Below are 18,306 nucleotides of genomic sequence, written 5' to 3'. Positions count from 1 at the left end.
CAGTCCATATGAATGTCCATAAATGTAAATGTAAAGTGATGACACTTGTGCAGGTACCGCTTACCAGATTCCAAACAATAAAGAGCCAAATGGGTGAAGGCAGGTATCTTCAAAAGTGAGACGCTGTAAACTTCAAAGGACTCCAATATGGTTCTCCTCAGTGAAACATTGATGAAAAAAAGAAAAAAACACCATAGTGTAAACCGATAATGGAATGAGGAGTAGATGCACCAAATAGGTTATGACCTGTGCAGGTACCGCTTACCAGAAGTGACAGATTTTGTAGCCAAAATGTAGTATGATGACTCCACAAGGTCTCAAAGAATGAACAGCAAGCCTGCACTCTTGTGATGCAAATCTCCAGAGATGGGTATTATATAAAAAAGAAAAAAAGGGCAAACGCCATAGCGTAAAACCAAAAACAATAGGTAATGACACCCGAAATGTGTGAAACTGGAATTCCAGTGCTGAATGTGGTAATTAAATAGTGAAAGAGTGACAACCACCACCAAACTGAGTAGATACCCCTTACCAGATATAGCAAGAGGAAATTCAGATAGTCTCCCCAGTGTGATTGTCCGCTTACCAGATGGACTAATATATAAGCATGTAGAGATAAGGGGTCCCGATCATGCAACCAAGAGGGCACCAATAAGGATGGGTACTCTTACCGACTCCAGGTGGTATATGAGCGGGGGTTCAGAGTAACATCGGGCTAAAACTCCAATAGGACTCCTCCAACCAAGGCTCAGGAAGTAGTGCAGGTTAACCGAGGAATAAGGAGGGGAGAGCCATAGCATAAAATCCAACGATAATTTATTCAAAACATAAAAGTTGCACTTACAAACATCAGATGACAATACGTGGGTAGAAGGGAGGTAACAGCCGCCGGCCGGACGGCTCCGCTCGCCCGTCCTTCGTAGACAAATGCGTAGGTGTGACATCAGCGCAGTGTGACATCCCCCCTTTCATTAGTGGTCAGTGGGAGAAGATTTCCCCTTACGTTGGTGGTCAGTGGGCACACTTGTATAAAGTTCTCAAAACCCATACTTGAGTAAAAGTACAAGTGCTCGATCAAAAAGTGACTTGAGTAGAAGTGGAAGTGCTCTATCAAAAAGTGACTTGAGTAGAAGTACTAAAGTATTCAACATTTCTTTTGTACTTAAGTATTGCAAGTAGTTTTTTTTAACATTTTTCTACTCAAGTGCTGAAAGTAAAAGTACCAGTAGTTTTTAAAAATAAATTGCTACTCAAGTACTGAAAGTAAAAGTACAAGTACTGTGTTATGTAGTTATTAAAGAAAGAAGTCAAAAGTTTGAACATCATATTGTTTTTTATTATTTCAAATGATTAACCTAAAGGACAATCACAATTCCTTTGGCTGTAACGTTTAGTAAACAAAAACAGATAAAGTATGTCCCTCCCTTCCCCCTTTAAAGCATCCCTCCTTCTCTTCCCTGCAAGTTTTTTTTTCTCCACAGCTTATTGGTGCGCAAAATCATATATAAACCAATGTGATATACAACAATATATTCAAATAATGAAATAAAGGAAGAGTGTATGAAATCAAAGTCAATAAAAAGTCCATATATATAATGCCATAATACCATATATATGTGACAAAACAAGATGAATATATTTTCAAAGGTGCAGGAATCAAACAGGTGCTATTCCAAATAATAGGTGCAGACTCCTCCCACCACCTTGTGGATTTCCCCCTTACCCGGCGGATGAAGGTGAGTGCAAAATAATATCCAAATAGACTCTTCCAGTGAAACAAAACTGCAAAACCTGTGCTCTCAACTTCCAGTGAAAAAAAGCAAAATCAGCCTCTTACCAGAAAAAAGGTCTATGTACGCTTGTGACTCTCCTTGGTTGGGGGAGGTTCTCTTTCCCCTTAACAGCAGATATGTAGACCATTTTATTTATACATACAGTAGCATTTATTTTCATATTCGCTGATTTACACATGACATTATACACATTTTTTTGAACTTCATGAAACCTGCCATCTACTGTTCTGGCAGTGGTAATTTTTATAATTGTAATGAGCAGAGCTTTTTTTCTCAGAGAAAAGGTGCAGGAACTCCCCCCTTTTAAATCTTCTTATTTCCGCCCCCATACCCACCTCTGGGCAACATCCCTTGGGTCCGCCCCCTACTCGCCTCTGAGCAACACCCCTTGGATCCGCTCCCTTCCCACCTCTGAGAAACATCCTATAGTTCCACCCCGTATCCACCTTCTAGTACCACCCCTTTTTAGAGAATAAAGAACCAAGTAACATTTTATGGAGATAAGTAATTTGTATGGAACAACAAGAAAAGTAGTAAAGTAGATCCCCTGCAGCCAGCAGCAATAGATCCTTCCCAACGATAACAATAGATTTTTTTTCCAGCTAAAATGGATCCCCACAACAATAGACTCGGCAGCAACAACAGATTTCCCAGCATCAATAGACTCTCCAGCAGCCAGCAACAATAGACCACTCCCTCAACAATAGTTCCCCCACCAACGATAGATCACCCCATCAAAAAATAGATGCTCTCCAGCAACAATAGATCCCCCAACAGCCAGCAAGAACAAACCCCTCTCTCAACAGTAGATCCCTTTCAGCAACATAAGCCGCCCCCCCCTAGCAACAACAATGACCTCCATCATGCAAAAATAGATCCCCCTCCTGGAACAATAGAGCCCCCCAGCAGCCAGCATCAACAGACCCTCCAGCACCCCTTGCCATTACATACATTCACTGCTGGAGGTGCCGGAACTGCGTTCCCCCGCGTTCCCGCTGAAAAAAAAAGCCCTGGTAACGAGTAACTATGCAGCACAAAAAAAAAAAAAAATATCAGAGTAGAAGTATTGAAATCATCTAAAAAATGTTGTGAAGTAAAAGTGGAAGTAGGAGAAAAAAATTCTACTCCGGAAAAAAAGATACCGCCTTTCCATACTTAAGTACAGTAGTGAAGTAGTTCTACTTAGTTACTATACATCTCTGACAGTGGGAGAAGGCTCCCCCTTTACGTTGATGGTCAGTGGCAGAAGGCTCCCCTTATATTGGTGATCAGTGAGAGAAAAATCCCTTTCATTAGTGATTAGTGGGAGAAGGACCCCTGTTACATTGGGGATCAGTGAGAGAAGAATATTAGATTGGTGGTCAGTAGGAGAAGGCCCCCTCTTTCATAGGTGGATCAGTGGGAAAAGGCTTCCCCTTAAATTGGAGGTTAGTGGAAAAAGGCTCCCCTTATCCTAATGGTCATTGGATTTCCCTTACATATGAGGTTACTAAAAACAGTGAAAAAAAAGAACAGTGTCTCCTTACAGAGAGCTGTGAGAACATATCTGAGAGGTAGAAATTGCTCACAGCATAAGGAACCCCTACCAACCTCTGCATGAACCCTGGAGACCCTCAGAACCTTGGTTGAAAATGGCTGCACAAGACAATTAAAGATTGTAAATTGTGATATATGTGTAATTCTCAAGGTGTTCATTCAGAAATACAAAGTAAAGAAATGTCTTGCTTACCTTACTGACCCTGGCCAGGTCTATAGCATTGTGAATTGCATCTGAAAGGAAGTCATCAGAAGTCTCCACAAAGAAAGCAATGCCCCGTACAATCCCTAAATCAAAATAATATAAGCGTCCTGGAGGTGTGTTTGTCTTCTTGGTTTTCCCCTTCTCAGGTTCTCGTACGAGGAAGTTCACCCAGATGGACAGGTTCTTCTGTTATTTCCGCAAAGATCTGAGACCTACAACATTCCTGACCTTTCACTGACTTTAAAAATAACTCACTGTCAAGTGCATGTAATCAAGGTGTAATAATGTTCCTGTTTGCCAAAACTGGATTTTAGACTTACAGTAAAATCCTTTTCTCTTAAGCTCATTGACAGACGCAGATTCCATCTCTTGATATCCGTAGGGTATTACTGCCCCCTACAGGAGTAGGACACTAGGCAGAAAAAAAAGTTCTGGCTACACCTATGGGCAGTCCCAGGGGGTATACCCTCTCTCTCCCTGCTATAGGATGTCAGTTATGTAACAAAGCAGTGTCAGAGAAATCAAACCAACCCAACTCAAAATAGGTCCTGCGTCTGTCAATGAGCTTAAGAGAAAAGGATTTTACGGTATGTCAAAAATCCAGTTTTCTCTGTCGCTCATTGACAGACGCAGATTCCATCTCTTGATATCCGTAGGGACATCCCAAAGCAGTGCCATAAATGAGGGGTGGGATAACAGAAAAAAATTCAATCCAGAAGGCCAAAACAGAGCCAACCAGAAGAACAGAGGACTCATCGAAACAAGAAGATCTCCCATAAAGTTGATAAAAGTGTTAAGACCGCCGTCACTGTCGCGGCTGGCCTTAACACTTTCATCACTGTGGTTGGCAGGTCTCACTATTCTTCAATAATATTCTTCCCTATTGTTCTTTTATTTATTTTTTTGAGCAGTATATATATATATATATATATATATATACACATACTGTATATATATACACACAGTATCTCACAAAAGTGAGTAATAAATATTTTATTATATCTTTTCATGTGACAACACTGATGAAATTACACTTTGCTACAATGTAAAGTAGTGAGTGTACAGCTTGTATAACAGTGTAAATTTACTGTCCCCTCAAAATAACTCAACACACAACCATTAATGTCTAAACCGCTGGCAAGAAAAGTGAGTACACCCTTAAGTGAAAATGTCCAAATTGGGCCCAATTAGCTATTTTCCCTCCCCGATGTCATATTAGTGTTACAAGGTCTCAGGTGTGAATGGGGAGCAGGTGTGTTAAATTTAGTGTTATCGCTCTCACTCTCTCATACTGGTCACTGGAAGTTCAACATGGCACCTCATGTCAAAGAACTCTCTGAGGATCTGAAAAAAAGAATTGTTGCTCTACATAAAGATGGCCTAGGCTATAAGAAGATTGCCAAGACCCTGAAACTGAGCTGCAGCTTGGAGGCCAAGACCATACAGTGGTTTAACAGGACAGATTCCACTCAGAACAGGCCTCGCCATGGTCGACCAAAAAAGCCTGACGCTTATAAAAGTGTTGAAAGCTTTTACAAGTTTTTATGCGCATTTACAGGCGTCAAGAGCTTGGGTATTATATCCATTCATTGGCCAGATTAATTTATTCTGGTCATTGAAATTAATTAACGCTCAAGCGCTAAACGTGCCTTGTGTTTAGATGCGTTTAGCAGCACAAACATTATTTCTGACAAAACTCTGCTGCTCCTGGATGCACCGGCAGAGGTTTTTTTTCACCTGTCTTTTTAAAGACCCTGCCACTTAATGCTGCTAAAAGCCTATGTGTGCATGGACACATAGGCTAACATGAAGGGGCATTTAGAGGCAGGAAAAAACAGCCGACGCCCTTAGAAACAGCTGTAAAAACGTCCAGTGTGCATGAGACCTAAACTGTGGTTTCTTGTGGGAATATCTGTTTGGCAAGCTATTGTTTGTACAAAACCAGGGATTTTCTATTTTGCAATACAATCAGAAAGTTGTGCCATTGCAGTATGTGTGTGCACTATAACCTTTTGCCAAGAAAGTATACTAAACTGTTCCCATTGTTTAGAGGAGCTCTTGTCAATCAAGGGACCCAAGTTTAATTGTAGCTTGTCAATAAGAATCAACGATAGCCTTACCTTTCAACATTTTTGGCCTATGGCATTTATGGTACTACGCTACCATCTGGAGTTTGTACACAGAAAAGCTTCCTTCATAGAAACTGAGATAAGATGGAAGTAGACAGGATTATGTCCATGTGGGAATGGATGACAAAATTTCCAATCTAAAAGGCCAAGAGCACAAGCTGAAAGGAGGACTCTGCCAACGAACAATAATAGAAGCCATTCTATGAGAGAGAGAATGACAAAACTAAGGACCTGTTTTCCTGCAATAGCTTGAAATGTACTGTTTGCTATGGAAATTGCAAGCCAGCTGCAACAGAGACTAAATTACATTTAACACATCCCTGTTGCATTCAGATTAGTACATTATCTAGAAAAGGATAGGCACTGTGTAAGAAGAGGTTAGTATCACTTTTAGTGTGGTCCCTCCTCTGAGTGGGTGTATTGATGTAGCACCCTCCTAGGCAGGTGCTAGAAGAGAGTATAGTTTTTGGGTCTTTCTTCTTACCAGGAAGATTGCCAGGTAAATTTATAGTGCTCTCTGCCTACCAGGGAGCAGGGTCCATTGGTAGGGTCTGCTCATGGTGCTCAGGTGCAGCTCAGCTTGTCTGAATGTTTCACACTGGTCCAATAGGGAGGCATATGAGGACAGTGGGAGGAAACCTGACAAGTGAGGGCACAGGCATTGTTACAGCCCTGGTGATTGGCAGAGGAAAGTGCCTCGGTGCATGCTGGGTGACTGTATAAATGCCAAGGGCACATGTGCTCACGGTCCTCGACTGGAGAGCAGGGTCCTGGAGGGGGGGGGGGGCGGTATTCGGCTGCCCCTCCTCTGTAAAAGCTTCCATGTGGCCTTGGGTAGTCGACTTGAGGGCCTTAAAGTCAGATAGGAGCTGAACCCAAATGTCATGCAGAGCTGACTGGAAGGGAGACACTGAAAAAGATCTGATTCTGCATACAGTGAGTACAGATCTGTGTCATGGGGCCTGTCATGTTAGGGCCATCCCATCAAGAGTCAGTGGACAGGTGTCAGTAAAGGGGATGCAAGAGAGTGTCCTGAAGATAAAATAGTTGCTTCAACTCTGCTGCTGGAGAGAACAAGAAGACTTAATTCTTCCATACAAGTGGCAATATGGTCAAAGCAGTGTGTCTGCTTCCACAAATAACCTGGTGAGGCCAAGTGAGAGTTTTCCTTATCTACTGTGAATAGTTCAGTTGGAGTATCCCACTATTCCCTTCTCCCATCCAAGTTCCACAATAAATACCAAAAACCAAATACCCTGGGCTGTTTATTCAGTAACGAGCAAAATGGGAGTAAGGAGGGATATATGAAAAACCCCAGCAACTGTCTGCCAGTAATCAGAGGGAGGCCTAAGAAGTCAACACACAGCAAGCCCTATAGGGACATTGCAGTGGGTTGAGCTAGTATGCTGTATATAAATTAGAGCCAGAAGAGCCTAGGACAGAGGGGGATGTCACGTACCTGGTCAGTGAGCCAGACGTGTAGAGGAGGGCTTCTCATACAGCTCCGGCTTGGAGGCCACTGGAAGTGAGACAGCAGCCACAGGAGAATGGCGAGGTATGAGTGCCTGTAAACAGTCCAGTAGTCTGCGTAGCAGCAGTCAGCGGGTAGAATTTGCAGCAGAACAGGCTGGTAGTAGATGAGCTGGTACGGAGCTTGGCTGGCGGCAGACTGTAGTAAGCAGCTTGAAGCAGGAACCAAATGAGAGCTTGCTGGGCTGGGACCTGTAGCAGGCTGGATAAGCAGGATGCAGGGTCAGACAAGCTGGGTCAGTAACATTGCGGCAGATCAGACATAGACAGCAGGGTGGTCAAGTAACAAGCAAAGTCAGCAACGGGAGATCAATCAAGCAGAAACAAGAGGCAGAAGCAGAATCCAAAGACAAGCCAAGGTCGAGGCAGGTAGCAGTCAAACGCAGGTCAGAAGTAAGCTGGATCAGAGGTCACATAGAATCAAGAACAACACACAGAAGCTGCAGACCAAACAGCAATGTGCCCATACTGAAGCCTATTTAAATAGCCCGCTTGGCGCCATCATTAGTGACAGAAGCACACACTGATGCGCCAGTGCACACAACTATGCACATCTGCCTGGACAGTTACCATTCTGCGCATTCGCATTCGTGCAAATGTGTGCGCCGAGAGACTCCGTCTGCACTACAGGCATGCCTTCCCTGACAGGTGATGGGAACTGGCTACCGCTGGTATGCTAAGGTAGGATCAAACAAGCTCAGTTGGAGAACCCACCTATGAGGGACCTGCAGTGACGATATTGGAATGGTGGAGAGGCTACCCTAAGTTTGCAATGGCCCTTTCACTGCCAGAGCCATTTTTGCATTTTTTGCACACGTTTAAAAAATCTTTTTAATCCTGAAGATTACATAAACCCCCAAAACATTCTATATTTTCTGAAGGCAGGCACCCTAGAGAATAAAATTGTGGATGTTCCAATATTTTTATGTCACACGATTTTACCGCAAAGTTCCAATAAATGCAAAATTTCAGTAAAAAATACACAAATACTAATATAATACCAAAATAATACTAATCTTAGGTAACACACACACGGGGGTGGGGGGCGCCGTTACCCAGAGGTATGAAAGCACTCTGGTGTCGCCGGAAGTGCTGGACTACTTTCATCTCAAAGGCGGCAGTCTGCCCGTCTAATTTACACACAATGTGTACAGTGTGTGTAAACCCCCCCCCATGAGGTCCGTATAATGTATGGACCTGGAAATGAAAGGCTTAAAGGGCCCTGACGTGTTAGCAGAGGATACTATCCCTAACCTTTGAATCTACTCTGTTCTATATCCACAATTATAGCCTTGCTTATTTAAAGGGGCTCCCACCTCTTCATACAAACTTTCCTAAAAAAAAAAGGTGTTTACGTGGTCCCATTGCATTGCACCGGTGGTCAAAATGGAGGTGGCGGTTTTCTTAAGCCTCTTCCCCACAGCCAGTGTTGCACTCTTAACAAGGGAACATTGTTGGTTTAACGATGTCTGAACCAAGAGTGTCAGCAGCTTTAAGGGCTCTTTCACACAGCCTGTCCGTCGGACGGACTCCGTTTATCTCAGCGGGGGATCGATCCGCCAATCCCCCACTGAACAGGAGGATGACAGCTGTTCTCCGCACTGTGTGCGGAGACACAGCTGTCAGTTCCCCATACATCTCTATGGGGGAATCGGATGGGAACGGACCGTCGGTCCGTTCTCATCCGATCCGATGGACGGATGGAAAATAGGGTTTCCATCCGTCCAGATTTGACGGATCGGATGTCAGCGGACATGTCTCAACTGACAAGCGGTGCCTCATAGGGATGCATGGGGGGACCGTTCAGATCCGCCAAAAAAACGGACAGGCGGATCTGAAGAGCCCTAAGGAGTTTACAGGGTCAAGACAGTTCTCAGCAGCTCCTACGGGGATAGCGCTGCACAGTTTTGACTACATTGCTGGAAAATAGGCCCCAACTAATCCCATGGGGGAAAATACGAAAACAGATAACAATCAGCGCAGACAGATAAACCTAAAAACTAAAATTGCAAGCTGAACACCAAAGACAAATCACTTGTATCTCATATAGAACCATTAATACATATAGCGCAGCGCAATAAACATTTTATATGAGAGGATAGTCCATATTATAAGCCAGAAGTCCCAGAACAGTCCATATGGTGCAGGAAAGTTGGAAAACAGTAGGATTCCCTCCACCTCTGATTACACCACGCTCACCTGAAATGAAAAAATCAGCACTTTCCCTGAAAGGGTTAAACATCAAGGCAGATTCCTTGCATCCACGGCTTACACAGGGGACTGATCAGCTGGTCAAATCCAGACAATATCCGCTCACCAATAAGCATACCATGCAATAAAAAGACCGATCTAAGTGCTCTCTGTTAAAAACTTTTATTCAAACCATAAATAAAAGGACCGCACTTACATAGGTATAAGCAGTAATAGCGTGACAGCTCTCTCCAGATAGCACCGTGTCTCCGATGCAGGGAGACACAGTGCTGCTGCAACGAACGCAGCTCCCAAGCACAGCTGATCCGAGGATAGCGGCGGGTGACGAGCGGCTCCACCTCTCGTACGTGTATCCTCCAATGAGGGACTTCAACAGCGGGGGTGGAGTCTCGCCGTCACCCTGTTGGGGGGGTTTATGCTTCCAGAGGTTGCTGTCTTCCGCTTCTCCCGACTGTTCATCCAGCTAACTAAAAAACTTTATATACAGTATTTATACAGGGGCACCACCTAGTGGCCAATAGGAAAGTGCCTTACTATCTCCTAATAAGTGTGTTTTGTGTGTGCGTACATACACACACATATATATATATACACAGGTGCATTTCAAAGAATTAGAATACCGTCAAAAAGTTGGTTTACTTTAGTAATTCAATTCAAATTAAACTCATATATTATATAGATAGGTTACACACAGAGTGATATATTTCAAGCATTTTGTTTTCTTTTTATTTTGATGATTATGGCTTACAGCTAGTGACAACCCAAAATTCAGTATGTCAGAAAATAAGAATATTGTAAAAAAGTTCAATCTTGTAGACCTTATGGTGTCACACTAATCAGCTAATTAACTCAAAACATCTGTAAAGGTTTCCTGATCAATTAAATGGTCTCTCAGTCTGGTTCAGGAGGTTACACAATCATGGGGAGGACTGCTGACTTGACAGTTGTCCAGAAGACAGTCATTGACACCCTCTACAAGGAGGGTAAGTCACAAAAGGTCATTGCTAAAGAAGCTGGCTGTTCACAGAGTGCTGTATCCAAGCACAATAATGGAAAGTTGAGTGGAACTAAATAGTATGGTAGAAAAAGGTGCACAAGTAACAGGAATACCTGCAGCCTTGAGAGGATTGTGAAGCAAAGGCCATTCAAGAATTTGGGGGAGATTCACAAGGAGTAGACTAGGGCTGGTATCTGCTTCAAGAGCCACCAAACACACAGACATATCCAGAGCATGGGCTACAACTGTTGCATTCAATAAAGAAATTGACCAACAGGGGTTATAGCCCTCCCTTACTCTATCCAAAATGAAAAAAAAAGTTTTGCCCATAGTTCTATTTTAAAGTGAACTGAAGTCTCCGTAAAGTCTCCCACTAAAGTCTGTTTTTTTTAATTTTTGTTTGTTTATTATGTAGCACTACTCCCTAGTGTGACAGTGTGAGGCGAGGAGAGCTGAATAACGGCACAGCCGATCACATGGGTAAATAGTCATGTCATTGACTCTTTAACAAGATCGGGGTCGCGCCCTGTCCTAGCAGCACGGCGCGGCTACGATTGCCGCTCTGCGCCCCCCTGCAGGCGCGCAAGAGAGGCCGTACTGGTGCGCTGTCATATGATGGCGTCCCAGAACAATAGATGCACCGCCTTCGTCAAATGATGGTGGGCGGGTAGGAAGTGGTAAAGTTCAAAAAAGTCTATTTTCCCCCCAAAAAAATTGTGTTTGAAAAACTGCTACGCAAGTACAGTGTGACATAAAAAATTTGTAACACTCACCAATTTATTCTCTAGGGCCTCTGCTTTAAAAAAATATATAATATTCGGGGGTTCTAAATAATTTTCTAGCAAAAAATAAAAAAACATTAAAAGTTTAAGTCACCATAAAGCCTTTTTCGTTTTTAAAAGCCCCAGACTTTCCTAAAAGTACCTCTGCCTAATAAAAATATAATTTTCCATCCTGGCAAAAAAAAATTTTTTTTTCAATCAGGACAAGTAAATTGTCATGAGGGATCAGTAGATCGTGTCCCCGATTTAGTCCCTTGGACAAGTAGTTTTTTGAACTACTTGAAGACCAGGCATTTTCTGGCACTTTTTGTTTCCATGTGAAAATATGTGGTTTGTTTTTTTTTTCCTCAAAAATTAGTTAGAACTTAGAACCCCCAAAAGTTATATATTTTTTAAAGCAGAGGCCCTACAGAATAAATTGGTGGATTTTGATTTTTTTTTTTTTGTCACACGGTATTTGCGCAATGGTTTTTCAAAGCAATTGTTTGGAAAAAATTAAAATGTTTTAAATTTTATTGCAAAGAAACACAATACATAAGAAGTCTTTTTTTTGTAAAATATAAAAGATGATGTCACGCAGAGTAAATAGATACCAAACATGTCATGCTTTAAAATTGCTCAAGCCCGCACAATGGCGACAAACGATGTAAGTTTTACTATCCATACGCAGCGCTTTTAAAGCCTTTACAGGTTACCACTTTAGATGTACAGAGGAGGTCTGGTGCTAAAATGACTGCCCATGATCTGATGTTCGGGACGATACCTCACTTTTGTGGGACAATCGCAGTTTACATTCGCCTTTGCGGCTAGCATGGGGGGACGGAGGCACCCTTAATTTTTTTTTTTTTTTAATTACTTATTTTATTTTTTTTATTTTTATACTGTCGCTTTACATTTTTTGTTTTTTGGGATCACTTTTATTGCTTGTAAACATCCTTGTGACAGCACTAGGCAGTGACAGGTACTCATTATGGAGGGATCTGGGGTCTATAAGACCCCAAATCCCTCCTTTGCACTTGAAAGCATTCAAAACTCCAAAATCAGCGTTTTTGAATACTTTTGATTTTCAAAAAATGGTGCTTTTAAGATACCGGTAAACCGGAAGAGATGTCATGTCATGGCTTCCGGGTTACCACAGTGACGGCTCGATCAAAGCTGATCTCGGCTTTCTTCAGATCTCCGACTAGGCGATGGACATGCTGGCTAGTAGCTCGGGTCACCCCATGGGACAGGAGAGCCTATGCGAGCCGCGGAATGCAGCGGAGTCCCCTCCTGCTGCTTGTAATAACAACCGAGCGGCTAACCGGTTGGTATTACAAGAGAGCCAACCATTGTCTCTAAAATAATGGTACCAGGGTGATGCTTGCAGCTTCATATCATACCGGTACAACCACTTGGAGTCAAATGACGTACCAGGTACGTGATTTGGCAGCAAGTGGTTAAAAAAAATGTCCACATCCCTGATTTTTTACATGTTATTCATCTGTAAAATCCTCCTTTGTACAGACCTCCATAAGTCCTGAGACTGCTGCTTGGCGGCCCCATCTTAGATGTGATGTCAGCAGCCCCATCAGACTCAGAGCTGCCATTCAAGTGGCACTGTAGTTCTCCCCTTCACATACCCAAAAGATTATGTAGGGACATGAGGGGAAGGGAGAGGCAGGGGAGTTAGTCCAGCACAGACAGTCATTAGAAACTCCCGGTAGAAAAAGGGGCGAGGGCGGGAGAGGGCTCTGCTAGGGAATTGACTCCTCCTGGAGTAATCACATTTTCTGGTAAGTTCAAAAGTCCATTACAGGTGAATAAAATATAATTTATGTGACGGAAAAACACTGCAAGATCGCATTTAAATACTTGATTTTTCTGTGCTTCTACCTGCAATTTTTAAAGTTGGTGACAGGGTCTCTTTAATGTCCCTCATTACCATCGCGGAGAGTTGGGAGGTGTGTTTCCGATGCATATGGAACAATTCGATAACAAAATAAACACATTGATTGTCCTGTATAATGCTGAGATTTCTATAACTTTATTGAACACTTGAAGGAAACATGCAACGCACACATAAACTTGTGCAAAAAAAAAAAATGATCGCAGCAGTTAAAAGTGAGAGTACAGTGTTTCATAAGACAAACGAATATCACATTTTAGTTGGTCTTTGTTATATGAAGCTTAACATATTTAATTTGAGAGCTTCACCCTGTCACCGGCCAAACTACACTGTATGTTCCGGTCTACTTCCAATCTCTGCTGGCGGGGTTGTGGCGCAGTGGCCACCCACGCTCACATTTGGTGGCAATGTCCGGCCATCCGCCCTTTCTGGTCTTCGGTGCTTGGTCTCATTGAATCCATCCGGGGTTCGCCTGTTGCTAATGATCCTTGGACGGTGTTGTTCCATGGCATGGGGGAACCAGCGGGCCGATATTGCAGATCGATTACACCCCATATTCTTAATGCTGCTAAGGGTCTGATACCCAAATTTTGGAAACAACCTAATGTTCCCTCTATTAAACAATGGCTCCAAGCGGTCGACCAAATTTACCACTTAGAAGATATGACGCTTGATTACAGCCTTGCCCCCAAAGGCTGCAAGATATGGGCCTTCTGGTTGTCCTTTAACCACTCTAAGGTATATGCTGACTATAGGTCCCACAATTCTTGAGCTTCCCAACTCTTTGGTCCGCTGCATCAGAGGGGGTCCCCCCCCCCCCACCACCACAATCCCACCTCTCCCACCCCTCTTCTTTGCTCACTCTTTTGATCTTTCTTTCTGCTTCCCCTCTTGCCCCCCTGTTCACTCTACATGTAACGTCTGAAACATATGATTGATTCCAGAATCTGGTATGTCTCTAATGTTGGTTACTTAAACATTGTTTTTTCTTTGACCATTGGTGGTTGGGACGGTGAGTCTAGTCCGGGGTCCTCTCCCCCCCAACCACACTTGTCGTTGTTATGCATTCTTCCCAATTGTTATGTGGAGCCTGCCTCTATGTTTTATATCGTGTTACATGCCCCCTCCGTTGGGGAATTGCCTTGTTGTATTTGTGTCTGTATTTGAAAACTTTCCTTCAATAAAAACTTATTAAACAAAAAAATGTGAGAGCTTCACCCAGCCATCACCTAGATCATTGGTTTCCAAACTTTCTAAAAAAGAGGCCAGTTTATTGTCCTTCAGACTTTAGGGGGGGGCCAGACTTCATTGAGAGAAGAGAAGGCCTGACATCAGCGGGGGATAAAAAAAAATGCCCCATCTTTGTTGCCAGAGGGTGGCTTGGTCTCCAAACTGTGGCCCCTGGGCCAGATGCAGCCCTTTGCTTGCTTTTATACAGCCCTTAGTGGACTTTTCCATCCACTGAGACCAATGAAGGGACACAATTCTTCTCAATTACACCAATGATGAGGCACTATTCCCCCCAAAGAAACCGATGATGAGGCACTGATCTTCTCAATGACACCAATTATGGGCCACAATTTCTCCCAATGATGCCAATAATGGAGCCCATTGACACCAGTAGTGGGGCACGATTACTCCCAGTGACACCAGCAATGAGGTACAATTTCTCCCACTGGCAACAATGATAGGGCACAATTACTCCCACTGAAACAAGCGATGGGGCATTATTTTTTCCCACTGATGTCGGGACCTTTTCTATTCCCAATGGCCACAGCCTGACCCCTACAATCTGAAGAACAGTAAACTGGCCCTCTGTTAGGAAAGTTTGGAGACCCCTGACCTAGATAGAAAGCAGCATGGAGGGGTCGTTGAAGGTGCCAGAGAAACATGCGATGCACACAAACTTGTGCAAAAAAAAAAAAACTATTAATGTTGAAAGTGATTGAACAGTGTTTCATATGACAAACAAATCCCTTTATGACCAAATATAACATTGTAGTTCTCTCTTTGGTATGTGAAGCCTATATTATTTAATGAATAGTAAATATAGTGAAGCGCTACCTCTCAGAGGTGTAGGTGTATATTGACACAAAGACTAAATATATATAAGTCACTGTGTACTATATGATTCAGTTAGGTACATGCATGAAAGTGAATTGCCATATATAATAAATAAGTGAAGCAACAACAATAAGATATTCCAATATGTGGAATAAGGAATCCTCATATAACAGTGCTAAAACAATAATGATGTGACCAACGTGTCTAAAAATGTGAAAATCCAACAATATAAAATTAATAGTACAAATTCAGCAGTGCAAAAAGCAATGTATGAAACACTGACTAAAATATATATAATGTCCAATAAAAGTGTATTGGGATCCCCTGAAGAAGTCACGAAGCACGTGACGTAACGCGTAGGGCAGAGATGGAGCGACCCGGAAGTGACATTTACACTCATACGAGCAGGACGCTCGAGATATTGTGGCTTATACAGAGCGTTGATGTAAGTCTTTCGATGCCTATTCTTAATAAATTATTGGAAATACTACACTATGAAAGTATAATTTCTATCCCTACCCGTGAGAGATACTGTGGACGGAGACTTATAAAAACGATCACATAGAGATAGGAGCTGTAACGTATTGGCCATCTATTCACAGGACTCCTCGATGAATACAATACATTTAAAAAGCTAGTTAGAAGAAAAAGAGAGGTGAGAGGCTAGTGAGCACTGTTTTGGTGCCACTTTAAAGAAGACGACCATCACTTACCACTGGTCATTATCGGTGTAGGGATTCCCCTAATACACTTTTATTGGACAATTCTATATATTTTAGTCAGTGTTTCATACATTGCTTTTTGCACTATTTTATTTTTTTTTTTGTGTCAATATACACCTACACCTCTGGGAGGTAGCGCTTCACTATATTTACTATTCAATATACTACTTGCTGAGGATAAGCAATTAAGTGATAGCAGCTACCTCACCCACATACCCTTCTTTTATTTTGTGATAGCGCGACAGGTAACTTTTTCTCACTATATTATTTAACATGAGAGGTTCAACCAGCCGTTTTCTAGATAGAAAGCAGCATGGAGGGGTTTGGTGAAGATGGTGGTGAAGGTGTGGAGGTGTCTGATGGGGTCACATAGCTCGTAGAAAGCAAGACGGCCGGCATCATAATCCAAGTATACCCCAACTTTCTGCACCACAGACTCCTGATTTAAAGACTCGGACTCCCAGTTATGGTCAACTGAAAGTTCATTTTCCATCATGGTTAAACTCCATGCCTTTCTATTTTGTCTAAAACTGCCATAATATCCTCTATCTATGTTGGGATAGCAAACAGCAATATCCCAATCATCAGTGTCACCAATCTCTACCTCCCAGTAATGTCTCCCACTGTCAAAGCTCTGAATACTCAACACCTGGGACCAATATGTAAATCTCTTTGATGATTTCGGTCTAATTTGGTCTATAGCAGATACTGCTGCTGATTTCAGGTCAGTGGATAAGGCCAACGATTTGTTTGCAGTTTTTTCATCCAATAACAAATTTGTCACATGGAATTCATTTTTAGATTTTATGTTGGTGATAAGATCAGTTAGGGATCTGTGCAATGTAAGTGAGATCAGGAAATCATCCAGGTCACAGACCTCTGGTTCCTCCATATCTTGGTCTTCTATTTCTGGCTCTTGTAGAACAGTTATGGGGTCGGTTATGTTACACATCTCCTCAATGTGACGGATCTTCCTGGAAAGGGTGTCTTTTTGGGTCTCCAGTTGCTGGATCAGTTTAGAGACTGCCAGTGAGACCTTCTCTTCATGTCTGAAGATCTCATTCAGAACTTTCCATTCCTGAACATCCATTTGTCTCCTGATATCCTCAAACAGGGAAGTGACTCTCTCCCTCTCATTGTCTGCGTTTTCCTGTGCTTTTCTCTTGAGGTCCTGTAGATGCTGGATTCGTCCTTCAATTTCTTCTCTTGCAGTAGTAACTTTTTCACAAACATTTCTAAGTTTCTCCTTCTTCTTTTCAGAAGCCTCCTCTAGAAATTCCACTTCATGTCCTTCATGTTTCCCCCCCAGACAGCAGGACACACATAGGCAGACAGCATCCTTGGAGCAGTAATACTCCAGAAGCTCCTTGTGGATGGAGCATTTTTTGCTACTGAAGGACGAGGTCGGCTCCGTCAACACATGGTCCACTGTCTTCATGTGGGCTGCCAGGTGTTCCTCACACATAGACGTCTCACATTGAAGACAAGTCTTGATAGCCGCCACCCTAAAATGCACACAATACGTACAGAAGATCCTACTATTCTCTTGTGCCATAGATCGGGAGTCTTCCACAGTGTTACTCAGCTTAATCTTCTTCTCCGGCACAGGACACTCTGCATACTCCTCTCTGCACCCTGGACAGGGAAAAACACCAGATCCCTTCTGTGTATCCAGAGCAGTCACAAAACAGTTCCAGCAGAACCTGTGTCCACATCTCAGTGTCGCAAGTTCCATACAAAGGTTCAGGCAAATGGAGCAGCTCAGCTCTTCTCCAAGTGCAGCAGATGCCATTCTGGAAACAACAAAGAAAAAAAACAAAACTTACTGTATAAGAAGAGGAGGAGTATTAAAAGGAAATAAACTAGCCACCAACCAATGAGATCAATAGCACAACTATCAGTCCCTTACTTTATGCCAGGGTGCTAAGTGTAATCCTGGACTCTAAACTCTTTCGAGCCCAGATACAATCACTGTCTAAAGCCCCGTACACACGAGTCGAAATTCGGCCGGGAATTTTCATCCGACGACCGATCTGACGATTTTAGGCTTGTTAGTATGATGCTTCCGACAACTGACTCCGACTTTTCGGCCGAAAAAATTCTGGTGTGCAGGCTATAAAATTTTTGGCCTCCGTCAAAACACGTCCAATTTTTGTGCAGTCAGTACAGATTTTGACAGGGAAAAATCTTATGAGCAAGACTGGGCATGCTCAGAGAAGAAAAAACACAAAGAAAGCAAACCAACACATGACATCACTTCTGAAGTAGAATTTTGTCTTACGGGAAAATTCGTGTGCAGTCTAGGCACATTCCAACCAACAAAACACCACTCTGGACAAAAGATGGACGACCGGTCGGCGGAAATTTGTTACGTGTGTACGGGGCTTAAGACTTGCCGTCTTCATCTTTGTAAATCTTTAAAATACGCCCCTTCTTATCCAATGACACC

General features: G+C 42.8%; 1 protein-coding gene across 1 annotated transcript; it reads right to left on the bottom strand.

Moving 5' to 3' along the window:
* Window positions 1-16,125: 16,125 nt before the first annotated feature.
* LOC309557655 (tripartite motif-containing protein 75-like) lies at window positions 16,126-17,649 on the bottom strand (the record flags this gene model as incomplete). Its single annotated transcript, XM_082260444.1, has 1 exon — window positions 16,126-17,649. The coding sequence occupies one exon, from the start codon at window positions 17,647-17,649 to the stop codon at window positions 16,126-16,128; it is 1,524 nt and encodes a 507-aa protein (XP_082116570.1).
* Window positions 17,650-18,306: the final 657 nt, after the last annotated feature.

The sequence above is a fragment of the Pelophylax lessonae genome (genome assembly GCF_965119305.1).
Source record: "Pelophylax lessonae genome assembly, chromosome: 6".
NCBI lineage: Eukaryota > Metazoa > Chordata > Amphibia > Anura > Ranidae > Pelophylax > Pelophylax lessonae.
This window is presented reverse-complemented; position numbering and strand designations above follow the sequence as displayed.